At 31.5% G+C, this 18,174-nt stretch overlaps 1 protein-coding gene across 2 annotated transcripts in view; it reads left to right on the forward strand.

Moving 5' to 3' along the window:
- Positions 1 to 1,718: 1,718 nt before the first annotated feature.
- Positions 1,719 to 18,174, forward strand: part of LOC127721938 (tropomodulin-2-like) — a 34,220-nt gene continuing 17,764 nt past the window's right edge. Inside the window, exons 1-7 of one of the 2 annotated variants that reach the window (XM_052228785.1) lie at positions 1,719 to 1,759; positions 6,701 to 6,796; positions 8,542 to 8,691; positions 11,113 to 11,269; positions 14,684 to 14,806; positions 15,590 to 15,682; positions 16,736 to 16,866. In XM_052228785.1, coding sequence (XP_052084745.1) covers positions 8,551 to 8,691; positions 11,113 to 11,269; positions 14,684 to 14,806; positions 15,590 to 15,682; positions 16,736 to 16,866 — 645 coding nt within the window. In that variant the 5' untranslated portion in view covers positions 1,719 to 1,759; positions 6,701 to 6,796; positions 8,542 to 8,550. Of the gene's footprint in view, positions 1,760 to 5,572; positions 5,609 to 6,700; positions 6,797 to 8,541; positions 8,692 to 11,112; positions 11,270 to 14,683; positions 14,807 to 15,589; positions 15,683 to 16,735; positions 16,867 to 18,174 lie in introns of those variants that run through there. The other variant, XM_052228786.1, reaches the window with a different exon arrangement.

The raw sequence follows: 18,174 nt of genomic DNA on the forward strand, positions 1-18,174 counted from the left end.
ATAGATGTTATTGCCCTTTGATGATTGTTTTACCATTTATTTCATTTTTTGTGAAAATTTGGCTGATAAAGAAAAACTGAATGGCAAAAATAATCAACATAGACGAAATTGTAACTTTGACACATTCCCCATTTCCATTCTCAATTTTATTAGTCTATTCCTTACAGGAGTTATTGCCCTTAAATGTAAATTCTTACCCTTTTTCATTTTGGGAAAAAATTATAGAAGATAGTGAGATACTGTAAACAATAATAATGATTATGAAAATGAAGACAATCAACCAAAAAGAGATTTTAGTCATAAATGAATTATATTTATCTAGTTTTGCTAGTCTACAATGTTGGGTGCCCTCTACTAGTTCAATTACAAACATGGAGAAATCATGTTTTTCCCCTATTTCTTGCTTATCGTACTCCATAATCTGCACCCCTGCCTAGCAATTTTAATTTGGGAGTAAAATGCGGACAATCCAGGACTGAATTCAGTACATATAATGCTTTATGCTGATATGACAGAAGTTTTTTTACATTAAGTTTGACACCTTAGATAAGCTAGTATCATTGCCAATAACTCTTAGTGGGATTTTGAGATGGTAAGTAAGGTTTTGGACTCAACATTTTTGAAAATGGTGTTTTTAAAAAAATTGGTGAGTCCCATGAAAAAATTTACCAGTCAAGGATTACTGACAGTTGAAAATTAGAGATGACAATGTCATCAATATGAATGCGAAGGTTTACTTGGTCTCAAGTTGCTGTCTTTAACTAGTCCCTTGTCATGCTTGTTGGCAAAACATTTATATGTTGTTTTGATACAATGATGATCAACCATATTGTCAACTTGATTCATGGTTATATATATAATGATAAATGATAATTTCCAAACAAACACAAGTCATTGTTTTAGTGATCTAAGTAAATGAAATTCCATTTTAAGTAAAATGGCTTGACAAATGGGCCATAGAAGTGAAAATTTACTCAAGCCATGATAATAATACATGCCCATAACAAGGCAATTTTTATTTTTTTGTACACAAATTAATTGATCAATTCTAGTACTGCATTCATTGCAAATAATTTTATGTTAAAAAGTTAAACGATATTGTTTTCTTAACAGTTCATTTAAAAACTTCCTTAAATTTTCCAAAAAAGATTGTTAAACATGTTAAATGTTGAACCCATGGCTGCTATATTATAATTCCAATTAAAAGGTAGCATTTAAAAATGTGTGCAATTCTTGAATAATTCAACTTAAAAAAAAGAGTTATTTAATATTGAAATAATATAATTGTACAAAGTAAAATTTTATTTTTGGTTTTGAAAGAAAAAATACATGAAATAGGGCTGGTCTAATAATTGTAATATATCAGGAAAATAGATGTTCATTCAAATCTATATTTTTTTTTGTTTTATTCAAAAAGAAAATAATGAAAAAGATTTGATACAATCAGATCTTGCTAATTATCTGAAATCTTTTTTGAGAAATTCAAGTCCTTCATGACCTTGGTAATGTAAATCTTGTTGTTTCTTTTTTTTTGGCATTTCCATTTTCCAGGTTTCCCCATAAAAATGTGATTAAGTGTTAATGATACATAAGATGATTAGATGAAGGTCAAGATTACTTAATCAGAGGTAAACAACATGTTGTTTATTACATGTTTATATCACACACATGCTACATTCTGTTACCATAGCAACTGATTATTTTTGGCAAGTAAGAGGTCAAATTGGCATCCATTATCAGTCTCTGATCAGTTTTTCAGGTAGGATAAATTAGTTATTTTTGTGATACTTTACATGCTTAACAAAACAATGTAAAAATAAAAAATACTACAATGTGACCTGTTTTCATCTTAGACTATTGTTCTCTGTTATAGAAAATATGTAAATCATTGATATAATGTGTAATTAAGATTATTTGGGTGTGTTTGGAACTAAGAATAGATTATATTGGCTAGTGCAAAACACTAGACAGGAATCTGTAAGCACGTGCTAGTGAATATATGTCATGTATGTATGTTGATTTTACATAATTTTGACATGAAATTGTTTTTGATTTTTTTTTACTAAGAGAGTTATTTCAATTAACAATCGGATGGTTGGTGCCTGTCATTAAAATTAGAATGTGGTGGTTTAATAAATATGTGAAAATGAAATCTAATTGCTGACACACATTTGACATATATATTATTTAATAACAGCTCTGATTGTTCATGTTTTTTGATGATTTTTTACTGGACATCTCAACAAAAGTCAATGAAAGTCATACTAAATTCACTCCTCCCTGTATCATCCGTATTTATGATTGCAAGTATAAACCTCCTTGGATGCCTGCAAGATACATTGTCTTGATCACTGTTTTAAAAATATTAAATGTGTGCAAAAGACTTACCATGAGTAAAATAGCCTGTACAATGTCAAAGTCCAAATAGAAAAAAAACAATTGTTACGTATCCTTCTTGTATAAAATTACGTCTATAGAGTGCACTTTGTCAACATGCATTTACAGATGCATTTCTAACTGAAATAAAATAAAATCTGAAATTTACATAAGTAATTATAAGTAAAATAAATGCCTGAGATTATGTTAAGTAGCTTAATTTTGAAGTCTGTAGAACGAAGGGAAAATACCATGAAATTAAACAAAATTAATACTGTAGAATTGTTTGTTTTTGTGGGTAGCAATTTTTGTGGGATGATGAAAAATTGTATATTTGATGATATTTAATTTCATTGATTTGCCAAAAGTCTGCATATAAGCCTATAAAAAATTGATACAAAATTCCTTGCTCAATTAAATTTGTGGTTTACCTTTAAACAACTAATCGGTAAATTGGTATAACGAATAATAATGAATCCACAGTAATATATTTTACCCTTTCTCAATTATTTCCCCTTTGTTGCAGAATAGCAATATCAGGACAGATAATGAATAGACCTTAAAATAAGGCTAGAGGGTTGAGATCTCACAAAACATGTAAAACCCGGCCGCATTTTTGCGCCTGTCCCAAGTCAGGAACCTCTGCCTTTGTTAGTCTTGTATGTTTTTATGCCCCCACTGTAGCGGAGGGGGCATTAAGTTTTACCCTTGTCCGTCCGTACGTCCCAAAATTGGTTTCCCTTCTCTAACTTTAGTTTGCATCGACCAAATGTTATGAAACTTATCCACAATGCTTATTACCACAAAACACAGACCGAGTTTGAATTTTGGTGGCATCACTTTTACCGTTCGAGAGTTATGCCCCTTTACAAATGGAAAAATTGCTGAATTTTTCGTTTCTGTTCTCTAACTTTAGTTTGCCTCAACCAAATGTTATGAAACTTATCCACAATGTTTATTACCACAAAACACAGATCAAGTTTGATTTTTGGTGGCGTCACTTGTACCGTTCTAGAGTTATGCCCCTTTACAAATGAAAAAATTACTGTTTTTTTTGTTTCTGTTCTCTAACTTGAGTTTGCTTCAACCAAATGTTATGAAACTTATCCACGATGTTTATTACCACAAAACACAGATCAAGTTTGAATTTTGGTGGGTGTCACTATTTAATTTTCATTGTTCTAAAGTTATGCCCCTTTACAAATGTAAAAATTGCTGAAATATTAGTTTTTGTTCTCTAACTTTAGTTTGCCTTAACCAAATGTTATGAAACTTATGCACTATGCTAATTACCACAATACACAGATCATTTCGAATTTTGTTGGCATCACTTTTACCATTCTAGAGTAATGCCCCTTTACAAATCTCGAAATTGCTGAAATATTTGTTTCTGTTCTCTAATTTAAGTTTACATCAACTAAATGTTATGAAACTTATAAACAATGCTTATTACCACAAAACTCAGATCAAGATCAAGTTTGGGTAGCGTCACTTTTACAGTTCTTGAGTTATGGCCCTTTATAACGTTTTACATGTTATATGCAAGCGGGGGCATCATCTGTGTCCCATGTACACATTCCCCATTTATTTTAATTTGTTTCAGTTTAGTATGACGTTCATTTTCTCTGAACTAGTACACTGAAGCCTGCCTCCGGGGGTGCGAGATTTTCTCACTGTGTTGAAGACCCATTGGTGGCCTTGGGCTGTTTTTTGCTCTTTGGTAGGGTTGTTGTCTCTTAGACACATTCCCCGTTTCCATTTGCAATTTTATATAATCACTTTATCAATTTCATGCGTCCAAAGCACTTTTCTGAATTTACCGCTTCAAAATGCTTTGAGCGGTCATGACTGTATTATTATGGTCCATAATTTGTGGGAAAATAAAGAACAATTATTTTAATCATGTTAATGTTGAGGTGCTTGTTCATCATTGGTTGACTGTATTTTTATCTTTAAGTAAATAGAGATATTTTATTAACTTGTGTTGTTATTGCTTTCTCATTGAAATTTACCTCACTTATTGCTTCTAGGGCCTGGGCGGCTGAGTTGTTTAAGTATTTCATTAAATGTACAATAGCCTGTCAACTCTGTGGTTTTGAGTTCCAACCCACACCTGCCAAGCACTGTTAATTGACAAGGATTGCCAGTTTTCCTGCCGAAGGTCAGTTGTTCTCTTCAGGCACTCTGGCTTCCTCCACCAATAAAAACTGGTCTCCATGATACAGCCAATAGAAACCTTTTGTTCAGTAGTTGTTGTTTGTTGATGTGGTTCATACGTGTTTCTCTTGTATCTTTTTTATATAGATTAGATCGTTGGTTTTCCTGTTTGAATGGTTTTACACTAGTCATTTTTGGGGCCCTTTATAGCTTGCTGTTCAGTGTGAGCCAAGGCTCCGTGTTGAAGGCAGTACTTTGACCTATAATGGTTTACTTTTACAAATTGTGACTTGGATGGAAAGTTGTCTCATTGGCACTCATGCCACATCTTATATCTTAAATTAATAGTGCTAAAAGTGCTGTTAAACACCAAAAATTGATCAATTACTACTAGTTCCATATATAGACATGACTATTGGAACTAATAGGATTAAATGAATGGCAGTAATCCCATTTGTTTGAACTACTGAATGACCTTAAGAAAGTACTCTGTCATGCCATTGCACCTGTTGTTTTATGTTCAATCGTTTATATAAGATAAAGGGTGGAGTCCCCTATAAAGCAATATTGAAGAATGTGAAATAAAAAAGTGAATTAACAATGAAGGTACTATAGTTTTGTATCATGAATTTACATATCCTTTGTTTACCTTTATTTGCCATTTGAAAATTACTTTTAGACTTACAGTTCATGCAGTTACATGACTTAACAGTGCTTTTTTTAAAAATATTAATTAAACAAGGCAAATATTGACTTTTCAATACATAAAAAGATAACCCTTTGAAACCTCCATTACATGTACACTGTATAACACCTTATTGTTTTAAGATTTAAAATCTCAAATCTTAATAATCTCTGGTCACACTCTATGATGATGAAGATTTCACCAGTTTAAATGCCTAGTTTGTTTACATGGCCTTTTAGTCAACAAATAAACTAGTGTTGACGTTTACAATTGTAGGGAAAAGCTATAATCACCTGCTGTTTATTTATTACTTACCTTGGGTATATACTTATATATTGTATACTGGTATATATATGTTATATATGCATTGGGGGATTATAAGATGGACAGGTAAATTATTTACATACAGGTTTAAATTGAATATTTAATGAAAAAAAATGCTCTTGATATTTATCAAAAATTGTATTTTAAGAATATATACATTGAAAGTTTGTCTTAGCGCCGATAAGTTAAGTAATCTTAATTAAACATGTGAATTAAGACACGTCTTTAAATCCAACATGCTAAATTATCTGTATTTGCTAGTTCAGCCTTTAAAAAAAAGGAGTATTGAGGCAGGTCTTTAACCCCTAAATTGGGTTTAGATTTAATTGATCTGAACTTCTTATGATCATATAAAAATTGGAATCTTTTGAATTAAGAAAGGAAAATTTAGGGGTGGTAATTACTGTACCCCTGTAATATTTGCACTACTTTTGCTGATTATTTACTATGGATTTATTTTTATTCTTTGGTACCAGTTTTTTGTGAATTCAAGAATACTTGTAGTTGTATTTTATTGGACACTTGATTTCTTGGTTTTTATAGATTATCGAAAGTTTGCATTTAGGTTGAACACTTAAAATTCATGTTCACTAAGACCCTAAAAATCCATAAAAATTAGTTCCATGCATTTTAGCAGCACATAATTATGAATCCACAGCATATGTCAAAGATACTGGGTATAAAAGTCCATGTTCCAATAGACCACTTTTGAGTTCATTACATTTCCGTCGAAAACTTTGGTTTTATTGAACATCATTCGTGCGTTTAGGGGCATAGTCACTTCCTTCCCATGTTGAGCGAGCGTTTGAAAAAATATGATGCTATATTGCACGAATTATTCAGCAAATTAAATTCTTATAATTGATAATCAGCACTGCTGTCATTAGGGAATCGTGATTATGTACCTACAAAACAACAATTATTTCTAGTTGATCCTGTATAATGACGATCACGAAGACACTTGATGAACTTCAATAGTGCAGGGATACAGACGTTTCCCTCTATCATGTCTATCAGGCATGCATAATTGACAAACTTTTCTGGTGAAGGACATAACTCGAAAGTGGTCTATTTTTACAAAATACTGCTTTAGTCATGCTAGTCTATATTATACATTATATACACCAACAGACTTCATTATAGTTTCCTTTTTTTCAGGTAAAGAATAAGGAGTATTGAATTGGTAAAAAACAGTACAATATTTTTAAAAGGCATTTTGTGGAACTAAAGAACACATTAACATCAAATTAATATGTAAGTAAATATAGAACAATGTTTTTATCTTCACAATTTTATTTATTCACCAAATTTTTCACCATTACTAATGAAAAAAAAGTTGTAAAAATATTACTACTGAATTTAGTATAGAGACATCATACAAGTTTAGAAGCTGAGGTCAAAGAATACTTAATTATCATTGACATTGGTTGTCTGCAATTGTCAGGGATTAAACACTCAACCTCCATTACTCTTAAGTAAATTCTGTACTTTAATACCATTAATGTCGTTCAAAGTTACACAAAAGACATAAATTATATGCTAGGTTATCTACATGTATGGTGCATGTGTATTATAATTCAAACCAGTGATACTTACTGGACCCTTGACAAATTGTAAAAAATTTCCAGGTCTAGTGTCTTTTATACATTTACAGTTATTGAAAGATCTATAGATTCAATGCAAATGACCTGAAAATATATATAAGTACATGTACATGTATGAACAAAAGGAGATGTGAGTTACTATGGTTACAGGGACTAACTATGCATCAATGAGACAGCAAACAAACAACACAAAAAAAACCAAATTACAGCTAGAGGTTATCGCCGTTTTTTATTTCACGTTCAACGTGTTTTTACTTTTTTATTTAACGTTCAGTCGTGCAAGACAGGTGCCTCGTTCAACGTGTTCTGCTTATTTAATTTTACGTGCATCGTGATTTTCAAATGCTTATTTTGCGTGCTCGGTATTTATCAAATAAAATTCAAATACTTGGCAGGGATCGTCAAGAAATACTTTTTTAAAAGCCGTAAACCATTTACATCATAAATGTGTATACTAAATCGGGAATAACAAGTAAAACAGAGAGTTTCTATATACAAGAAGACAGTGACTCAGTCACAAAAGGTTCACAACAGTCTTTATTTTTCGTGCAATGTTCATGACAGAAATTATTTCACGTTCAACGTGAAATTATGTCTTATTTCACGTTTTTTCCGTGCAAGCACCCCCCCTTTACCACCCTCATTGATCAGTCTTCAAAAACGGTCAAAGGTCCTATGTAAGTTTAAGTGCCAATCTTTTTAAGAATCAGGCAATTTAGAAGAATTTCAAAACATGGCCGAAAAAAACCCACTGACCTAAGCATCCTATTTTGAAGTTACCCTGATCCTGAGTTAGAAATGGTAGGTCTTTCATTTCTGCGTGTCTGGTAATTGGAGAAATATCTAGATAACTTTTGGTTAGAATGATAGCAAATTGCGGAGTTGTCTCCCCATAATTGTTAATTTCTAGTGCATTTCAACCAAATTATTTCTTGAAATACCAGAACAGGAAAAGGAAACGAATGTTATATAGCGCACCATTATACATTCTGAACTTAAATTTATATGAAGTTGAGATGGTTTTAGGTAACAAGTCATGTTTATGATGTTTTCACAAATGCCTGATTCTTAGGCAGATTGGCACTTCAAAGTGAGAGAATCTATTTCCCAGTAAGGATTTTGTGAGTTTTACAGGAGCTGACTATATATCTAGTTAAGTTTTATGCAAAGTGGGAAAACAATTTTTACGTGTCCTGATCATGAATGTGTAGAGTTTTAATCTCATGACCCATATGTTTGTATATTTATTCTCATGCCACATATATTTGTATATTTATTCTCATGACCCATATCTTTGTATATTTATTCTCATGCCACACATATTTGTATATTTATTCTCATGCCACACATATTTGTATATTTATTCTTATGCCACATATATCTGTATATTTATAGATAGTCAGGATGTCAGAGCAACCAGAGTTATCAGAGTTCCCTAATTTGAAGGGTGTGGTACCAGACATAAGCTTAGATGATCTTGATGACCTCCTTGGGAAGCTTACTGCTGAAGAATTAGAGGAATTAAATGGAGATTTTGACCCTGATGTAAGTTTTTATAAATGTTTTTTTTAGGAAGATCGATTTGGACTTACAAATCTTCAATTAACTCAATGCTAAATTTTGCAAAGATTTACAAAAAATATTGGCACAAATTTCTCAGAGGAATTACCGTATATATTTCGGGGGGGGAGGAGGAGGGGACAATAAGAGGCAACATAAGTAGATGGAAGACAAACAACATCATGAACTCCATGTCCTAAGAAAAAAGATGGATTGATAAACAACAAGCCAATAAATACAATGCATAAAACTAAAGATTTATCAACATGTCATCTTTATCTTTAGAATTACAGAGGTTGTAAAAGAAATGACTTGTATAAAAAAAAACTCATCAAAAATACCAAGCGTATAGTTTTAATGTACGCCAGACACAAGTTACATCTACAATAGACCCATCAGTGACGCTCAAATCAACAAATTAAAAGTCCAAATGAAGAATGAAATTGAAGAGCATAAGTTAATTTTTTTGAAGAATAAGGGGAGATAATTCAAACCTTGAAAACAAATTTTATCTGACAAAGTTGCTTATACAAGCAAAAGTTATTTACATCTGCAAGTTTATAGAATTACTTGTTGAAGTATTACCACTGACTGACACAAACAATTAAATACATTTTTCATTTGTGTGTATTAATTATTATTGCACATGTATATTCAATTGATTAGCATTCTCTTATATATTATTTTAGAGCCCTCACCTTATTTTAGAGGTAAAAATGTATATATAAAAATATTATGCTATCTGTTTCAATGTACTTTCAACCTTTTACATTTTAGTGCCAAATAAAGTACAATTTTGAAGTTTCATGAAAACTACAAAAAGTATTTTCAAATCTTGGCCTTTGATGTTGCATATCTTGTAAATTCAAAACTTTGTATGACATGTGCATTTATTGCTGTGATTTTTAAACGATGCAATAAAAACGAGAGATAAATTATTGGTATTTGAGAAAAAGCTGCATGCAGTTGATGCTATCCAAATTTTAAATGCAAGATTTTATTTTTGTGTAATATATCCTCTTAAAATATTTGCATTAACAAAAATAGCTGAAAAATTGTTCTTAATTTACAGTGTTCATGTACATTGAAGGTTGAAATGTACATTAAATCATAGCATAAACAATGTGCCATTTCAGAATCTATTATTACCATTTTGGGTATTTTCAATTTATTCTTACACCTTAATCATGTAAATGAAAACATGTTGCAATGTTGACTGGTTTTCAATTGTATATGGTTAGGACTTTTAAAACCAATCACAATATTTTAAAATATACATTTTCAGAAAAATAAATATAGGATTCCTTAGATTTTGAAATGGTGAAAAAAAAACATATGTACTAATGTAATGTAACATTATGTAATATAAAATGTAATTATATCAATATATTAAAAAATGTATATAAATTAACCTATGTATGTCTAATGAAATATTCTGAATATACTTTTATTAGGGTATTCCAATTTCCATTATGAATGGTTTAAGTATTATTGGTTTATCTATTTTAAGATTTGTAATGTCAGCATCTGCACATGTATAAGAAATCAATAAAAAGTCACATTTTTGATTGAACATGAAATTCACAAAAATTGTTTGATCATAAACATGTGTATTATGACGTCAAAGTATTATGTATTCAGATTACTAATGTCAGCCACCACAGCTCCTAGTTATACCTTTGTACATGTTGTAGTAGCTCAGTAAAAAACAAAAATGGTCTTAATTTGTTGAAGAAGCTTAATGTTCTTATCAGGACCCTATTTATTTAGTTTTAGGGATGAAACAATATCATGAATTACATGTATATGCATAATTTGTATTCAAAATTATTGTGATTATTGAATAGAATTTGAGAGAAAAAAACTATGAACATGATAAATTAGGAATGACACTTCCAGGGCTTACGCTAGCAGGCAACTGGGGCGAAGAAGTCGCTTTCCTGTCCGTCACTGCTCATTTCCCGACCATCAAAAGAGATATCTAGTCGCCTGGGTGTTCACAATAGTCGCTTTCAGTCACTTTCATAATAAGCAATTTTCTATTTTTACCAAGTCCATGAATAGCAATTTTTCATTTATAAGTAAAGAAATTCATAGACATAGACTTCTCTCTATAAGTTTCAAAAAGAGAAGTCAACTTCTCCCTATGATTCTCAAGTAGTGTGAGCCCTGACTTCTTCATAATCATAGAGAGAAGTGACTTCTTTTTTTGATACTGATATGAATAAGTGTTGAGCCTTAAAAGAGAAGTGTTTGTTTGCTAATTGCACTATAATATTGAATTTTAACAATGATATCTTCAATGGTTGTTAATAGATTTGAATATCTACAACTACTTGAATGTGATTGGTCAGTTAGAATTTCGAATATTTCTTGCTATAAAATAGTGATTGTATTTCATTTCAGAATTCACTGTTACCCCCATCTGAAAGAATGAAGAACCAGACAGACAAAACTGCTACCGGTCCCTTCAGCAGGCAGAAATTACTCAAGTGGCTCGAGGAAAAGGCTAAAAATGAAAAGGACTGGGAACTGATTAAACCATATGTTGGAGAAAAAAAGGGTAGGAAGGAAATTAAAGGCCAACTTTACAAAATTGGTCCAAAACACAGAAAATTATATCTGAGGATCCAGTATTAAGGGGTACAAAACACCTAAGGGAGTTAACTCCCTAAAAATCAACTGAATGCTTTAATCAGATACTGTTAGTATAGAGAAATCAAGCTTCTCAATGATCAAAATTAGTGTTTGTCAAACTGCTATATATCCATTGAAATTATTCCTGTAAATAGACTATTTTCATATTACCGACTTTTGACTCCGGATTATATAATTTGTCGACTGGTTACCTTGGACATCATGGTACTCGGTCAAGTAAGAGCAACCAAAATGAATAAAATCAAACATATAATCGGTGTAATTTGAGGGGAAAGTTAACTGTTTTCCGATGATTTTGTAGTGAAAAAAAAATATTAACCAGGTAATTTTCCCCAAAAATTGTACCGATTGAAAGCTTGGTTTTACTTCTTTAGCTCGCTCTTACCTGACTTGGTACCATGATGTCCAAGGTAACCAGTCGACAAATTATATAATCCGGAGTCAAAAGTCTGTAATATGAAAATAGTCTATTGTGTGGTTCAAATTTCTTGAAATCTTTATATTTTTGTCAACAGGTCAAAGTAAATATTTTGTCAAAATTAATGAAAATTAAACGAGCCATATCTATTTTATTCAAAGTGTTGGGTACCCCTTAATTCATTAATTGCACTTAAAAAAATGTATGCAGCAATTCACAATATTGCTATATAAATACAGGTGTACAAATAAACAGAAGAAATATGCTATTGTCCATGTATAAAGTCTCCTGGTATCCTACTTCTGTTGCAATGTCTCCTGGTATCCTGCTTCTGTTGCAACGTCTCCTGGTATCCGGCTTCTGTTGCAATGGAATGGTTACATTCAAGTTTATCGTTTCCATTACAGTTCATTTTGGTATCCTCTTTGCAATCCAAGTCTATGCAATGTCCAATTTTTTACTGAAAAAATACTCTGAATAATGGAGGAATCTATGCTCATACATATGTATATACATATTACTTTTAATCACAACAAACAAATAAACATGATAAATAAATACACATTTTGTGAACAAATGCGATACCAAAAATTCCATTTACTCTTGAATTAAACTCTGTTATTATATAACTACATAGTTTTAAGTAGCATTGTTCCTATCTCTCAGGAAAAGAATACAAAGGTAAAGTGGTACCGGAAGGTATAGTATGGTCTGATCCTTAAAGATCCAGTCCGATCCACAAAGATCTGGTCCCATCCACAAAGATCCAGTCCGATTTTCCATTTTATGTGGATTCATTGTATTTTTGGGTATACCTGCAATTTTTATAGATTTGCGGGGGAAACTAAAATTTAAAGATCATCAACAGATTCTAAATTCTTCATGGCTTTTTGAAACAAAAATGAAAAGCTTTAGAATATTCTGAACCAAATTTTACCATGATAATAGAATGGATCCACAATGTATACATTCCTGATCTGACCAAGAGGAAAATTTAATTTTAAGGTGCTTGCCTTGATGTTAGCTTTCAATTTTGTATTATCAGTGAAAGTGAACAGTGAAATAGTGAATATCAGAATGGCAGTGATTTTTGTCTCGCCTTGATGTAGTCAAAATGCGTGACTTAGGTGTGCTGTTTCCGAGGGAGGCAGCAGTGTCAACAATGTAAATGTTTGTGATTAGGTCAGTTTATGGGGAACCACTATTGGTAGGTCAATGATAGTTGGTGTGCAGTGGTATTAGCATTGGCACATTTCATTTCCATGGAGATTATTTGGTACAATCCCCTCAGTCATTGCCTATTGACTTTGAAACTTTTACTTACTTAACATGTATTAGTTTGTGATTAGGTCAGTTTTAGGCAAACCACTAGTGGTAGGTCAATGATATTTTGATGCACTTGTATTAACATTGGCAGAATTCATTTCCATGGAGATTTTTTGGCCCAGTCCCCTCAGTTATGGTCTGTTGACTTTGAAACTTTTGCATATTTAATATACATATTAGTTTGTGATTAAATCAGTTTAAGAGGAACCACTAGAAGAAGGTCAATGATATTTGGTATGCAGATGCATAAGAGTTGGCACATCTCATTTCCAAGGAGATTATTTGGCTCCACACCTCTGTCATATCTATTGGTTTTGAAAGTTTTGCATAGTTTACATGTTAAAGTTTGTGATTAGATCAGTTCAAGAGGAACCACTAATGTTAAGTCAATGATGGTATTAGTATTTGCAAGTCTTCATTTCCATGGAGATTATTTGGCCCCACCCCTATCATGGTTATTGACTTTGAAAATTTAACATTGTTTACAAGTTAAAGTTTAGGTTAGTGTAAAGTGGATCACTTATGCATGTTATGATAAGTCAATGGTACTGTATTTGGTATGCAGTTTTATAAGCAGTGGGTTTCTCATTTCCATGGAGGTTATTTGTTTCTGCACCTTAAGTCATTGTTCATTGACTTTAAATGTTTTGCATAGTTGACATATTTAAATATTGCTATTTGGATTCAATATTTGCATTATACTATCAAATTTACAAAAAGGTGAGAAATATCTCTGTGTCTACAGTTTATTTCATTAATCGTTGCAGAATGGCAATAACTGTTCTATGGTCTTCCACTGAATGGCAGATAGAGGTCTTTCAGCTAAAACCGTTTATCATACAGGGTATTGGATGTCATAGGAAGTCCAAACAAAATGACTTGCGTAATCTTTTCATTTTTTTTTTGCTATCACAATGTATGCATGGTATACCGGTAATTTCTGTTAACCAACTTTAATATTTTTGCAAATACTTATTCATGTTTTATAGTTCTTTCTATCAAACTTTACAGCAATTCATTTTCACGATTTTCTGATTTGATATATTCATATCAAGGAAAATCCAAGTTTACATGTTTGTGACCATTTATATTTGCATTATTTTTTCTTCTCACCAAAGCCACGAAAATAAGTTGCTCATGAAATTTAGTTGGTTTACAGTATAAGGATGTTTTTTCCACATTTTTCATGCATATCAATATAAAAGAATACTTTTCCAAGCATGGCTTCCAATATTTCCAAAATAAAATAAATTTTATTTTTTAACTTGAGATATGTAATAAAAGCATTGTATTATCATGATTATTATAACTTATGGAAAAATGTTAAAACAGTGTGACCCAGCTAAAAAAAAAAAAAAAGAAAGTTGAATGGCGGCTTATTAGATTTTTCATTTTTAATAAGATTTTCAGAGAAGATAAGTGTTTTTTCATCAAGCACAGAAACTGAAAGATTGAAAATATCTATTAAACCATGAAATTGGTCTTTCAAATAGAGTGTAAGATTTTGCCTGTAAATGTAAATGGATACTTATAGTAAACACATAATTCTGATAATTGAATCTACTATTCTAACAGGAAAAGCATTTAAACCTAAGCAAGAACCAAAGAAAAAGATGACAGAAGATGAAGCTAAAGAAGACACAGAATGGGATGACCTGTTAAAGGAAGCTTCTGAAGAGGAATTGGTAGATTTGGCAGGTAAAACTTGTGTGTTGATTGGTTAGGGATACATGGAACAGAACGTTATTTTATGTACTTGCCAAAGATAAAAGAGGCGAAAGATACCAAAGGGAAGTCAAAAATAAACTGAAAAAGAAAAAGACCAACAGACAAACAGACAAACAACAGTACACAAAACACAACATAGAAAACTAAAGACTGAGCAACATGAACCCCACCAAAAACTGGGGTAATCTCAGGTGCTTCGGAAGGGTAAGCAGATCCTGCTCCACATGTGGCACCCGTCGTGTTGCTTATGTTAGTACAAACCTGGTAATAAGTCTAATTTGTTAGGTCACATTCGGGGGGAAAGGGGACGGGATTGTAGTTATGAAATTAGGAACATATCCGTTATCACCTGTGAAACGGATATTCCATAACGGTCAACCAACATGCTACCACAAAACTACCATTGGAAGTGAAGGGATTAGTACAGAGGAAAACTGTCTTTAAAATGAGTCTTATTTTATTATCATTACACTTGCCTACTGAAAAGTGGAAAATTTCATGACGAGTGAATTTTTGCTAATGTTAAGATGAAATCCTGATAAATTTCATCTGTATCAGTTTAATCTTTTAGAAAGATCAGAATTGTTGACAGAAAAACATGAAAATATACTCTTACAAACTTGATTTGCCATACAATTCACAAAATCTAATTTAATGTGTGTGTCAAGATGTTTATGATTGTCATTTATAGCCTGATAGCTTCACTGGATTTTCATAGTTTTTTTAACATATATTTAATATTGCTGTTTTTAGCTGTCCTGGGTTTTCACAGTATGTTAACACAACAACAGTATTATGCTTCATTAGAAACAGAAGAAATCTCAGGACAGTTCGGTGGATTTAAAGGTAGGATGTAGTCACATGACCTGTTGAAAACTTTTTAATTGAAGTTCATCACAAGAATTAAAAAAATATTTTTTAATGACCTAATCGCAGTAACTTGGGAAATGATTTTTTAAATGTAAGATAACTCTACTACGCAAACAGTTATATTTTCATAACAACCAGAAGAGTTTCCATTAAAGTCCCTCAAATTTCCAATCTTATTGTCTAAAATGGAATTAGATATTTTTCAATGGACAAATGAAGAGTTTCATTAGGCTGAAATGTTTGCTTGAATATTCACTTTGATAAAAAAATTCCTGTAGGAAAAAGTCATTCTCTTTCATTTCAATGTGGCTAAGGTGACAATGGTGTAGAGTTGAAGGGAGACTTAGGAACTGATGAAGGCCTAATGGACATGATGGAGGAAATGTCTTACACTTGGTTAAGAAAGATAAAAAAAAAATGGATATTTTCCATTGAAGAGACAGACTTTTCCAATTATAGAAATTGCATAAAATGAAATTACTTTGAAAACCTACCAAAATTAGATGGTATGTCATTAGAGAAATTTAGATAATGGTTAAGTGGATGGAAGACATCTGAAGTTCATGTGTAAATGTACTGGTAAGCTTTTGTTATTTTCAAGCTGTTTCTCAAACATAGTTATTTGCAACTTCTTAATTTTAGGGAAACAAATTATTGTCAGAATAATATTGAAACTTGAAAATAATGTCTTACTGCCTCAACATTTTTGAAAAAAAGCCTCAAAAATATATGTTCAAAGCGTCAAAAATAAACTGCCCTTACATTTTACCAGTTATGCCCTTGGAAATATTAATTATATGAAAAATTGCATTGTAAGCGCTTTGAAGCCTCTTTTTCTTTAGATATAAATTTATAAAAAGTTTTAAAGAACAAAAAAATTTTATTTGTTATTGTACTAGGACAGATAAAATATGTGCAATGCGGGGGACATTGGAACTCTATTTTTTATCATTTTTATTTTGCTTTAATAGATAAAAGCTGAGAGTGTCTGCACATTTATTAACTAAAGAGTTTCTTTTTTGTTTCCAGGTGTAGCCAAGGCACAGGAACTGAAACTGATGCCAAATGAACCAGAAAACAAAACAGATGTCGTAGAGGCTTTACAGAAGCTGAAAGATAACGATTCTAGTCTTAAACACCTTAATCTTAATAATATTAAGGTAAGAGAGCAAATCTTTATGACATAATAATGTCAACATCAGTCTTCATGCTTGACAATTTTTATATCCCCAGGGGCTGGAGGAATTCTCTGAATTTTTTGGAATTCAAGATTGAGTTGTTAAATTTGTGGGAGCAAGTTAAGTTGCTGGGAATTCAGGAATTCAGCATCTAATTATATCGCGATGAGGGAACAGACACATTATTTTCATGGGAAATGGAGATTTGGCATTTATTTTCTTGGGACTTTGGGATGAGAACCCCTCCTACCCCCCATATCACTGTTTAGGAATTATGGCCTTGATTGATTGGAAAATTGAACTATATGTCGATTCGGTGAGATAACTTGATAATGCCTTATCTGATTCTTTTAAATTTCAATATGTTGTTTCTCATTACAAATGTGATGGCAGGATGTCCATATTTAATTTACTATTCAGGGTTATATCCCTTGTTTAATTTAACAATGACAGTATTAAATGTTTGAAAAACCCTGTTTGCTGTCATTTTGACATCCTTTTGGTATACCGTTAAATTCGTTAAATAAGCCGCAGGTTTTTTTCTCTGTCATTGTCCCTGCGTGTTATACTCAGGTGCGCTTTGTGTATGTATTTTTTTCAGTTTCAGGGCAAGCGTGAAAAAAAATATATATCTGGATTTTTTTTTATGGAGACCGTCAGATTGTCAAGTGCTTGCAGTGACTTGATAAATTGTTCATGTGGCATATTTTGTAATGAATAAAAATATATATACTTTATCATTTGTTCTTTATTTCATTGTTGGCTTACGAAGTTGATAACCATGTGTTTATTACATAAACAAAGAAAGATAACCGTGTTTGAAAGAGGTACCATACAGGATATTAGTTGTGTATTTACAATAAATATGTAATTGTATGTTGTTGTAATGTGTTTTTAAATAAAAATCTTCTTTAGAAATAATAAAGGAAGTGATTGTGTTTCTTTCCAATATTTGAAGTCTCTTTTAATGACGATGGTGATAACCATGTGCTGAAATGAACCCTTTAAAGTGTTCATAAACAAAGAAAGATAAGCTTGTTTGAAAAGAGGTACCATACAGGATATACTATTGAGGAGTAACTGCTTATTGTTTTATTGTTTCAAAATGAAATATCTTTATGAAATATTGTAGCCACATATTGGTGTAAGAAATAAAAAAAATGAATATTAATTTTCATAATTCAATATGCTAAGACATTTATATATCGCCGTCTTATTTGAATTCCCCTTTCCGTGGCCCATCTCACTTTCAGTTAAAAATAGACAATGACTTGCAGAAACTGAATGGTT

The sequence above is a fragment of the Mytilus californianus genome, unplaced genomic scaffold, assembly GCF_021869535.1.
Source record: "Mytilus californianus isolate M0D057914Y unplaced genomic scaffold, xbMytCali1.0.p SCAF_12, whole genome shotgun sequence".
In the NCBI taxonomy this organism is placed as follows: domain Eukaryota; kingdom Metazoa; phylum Mollusca; class Bivalvia; order Mytilida; family Mytilidae; genus Mytilus; species Mytilus californianus.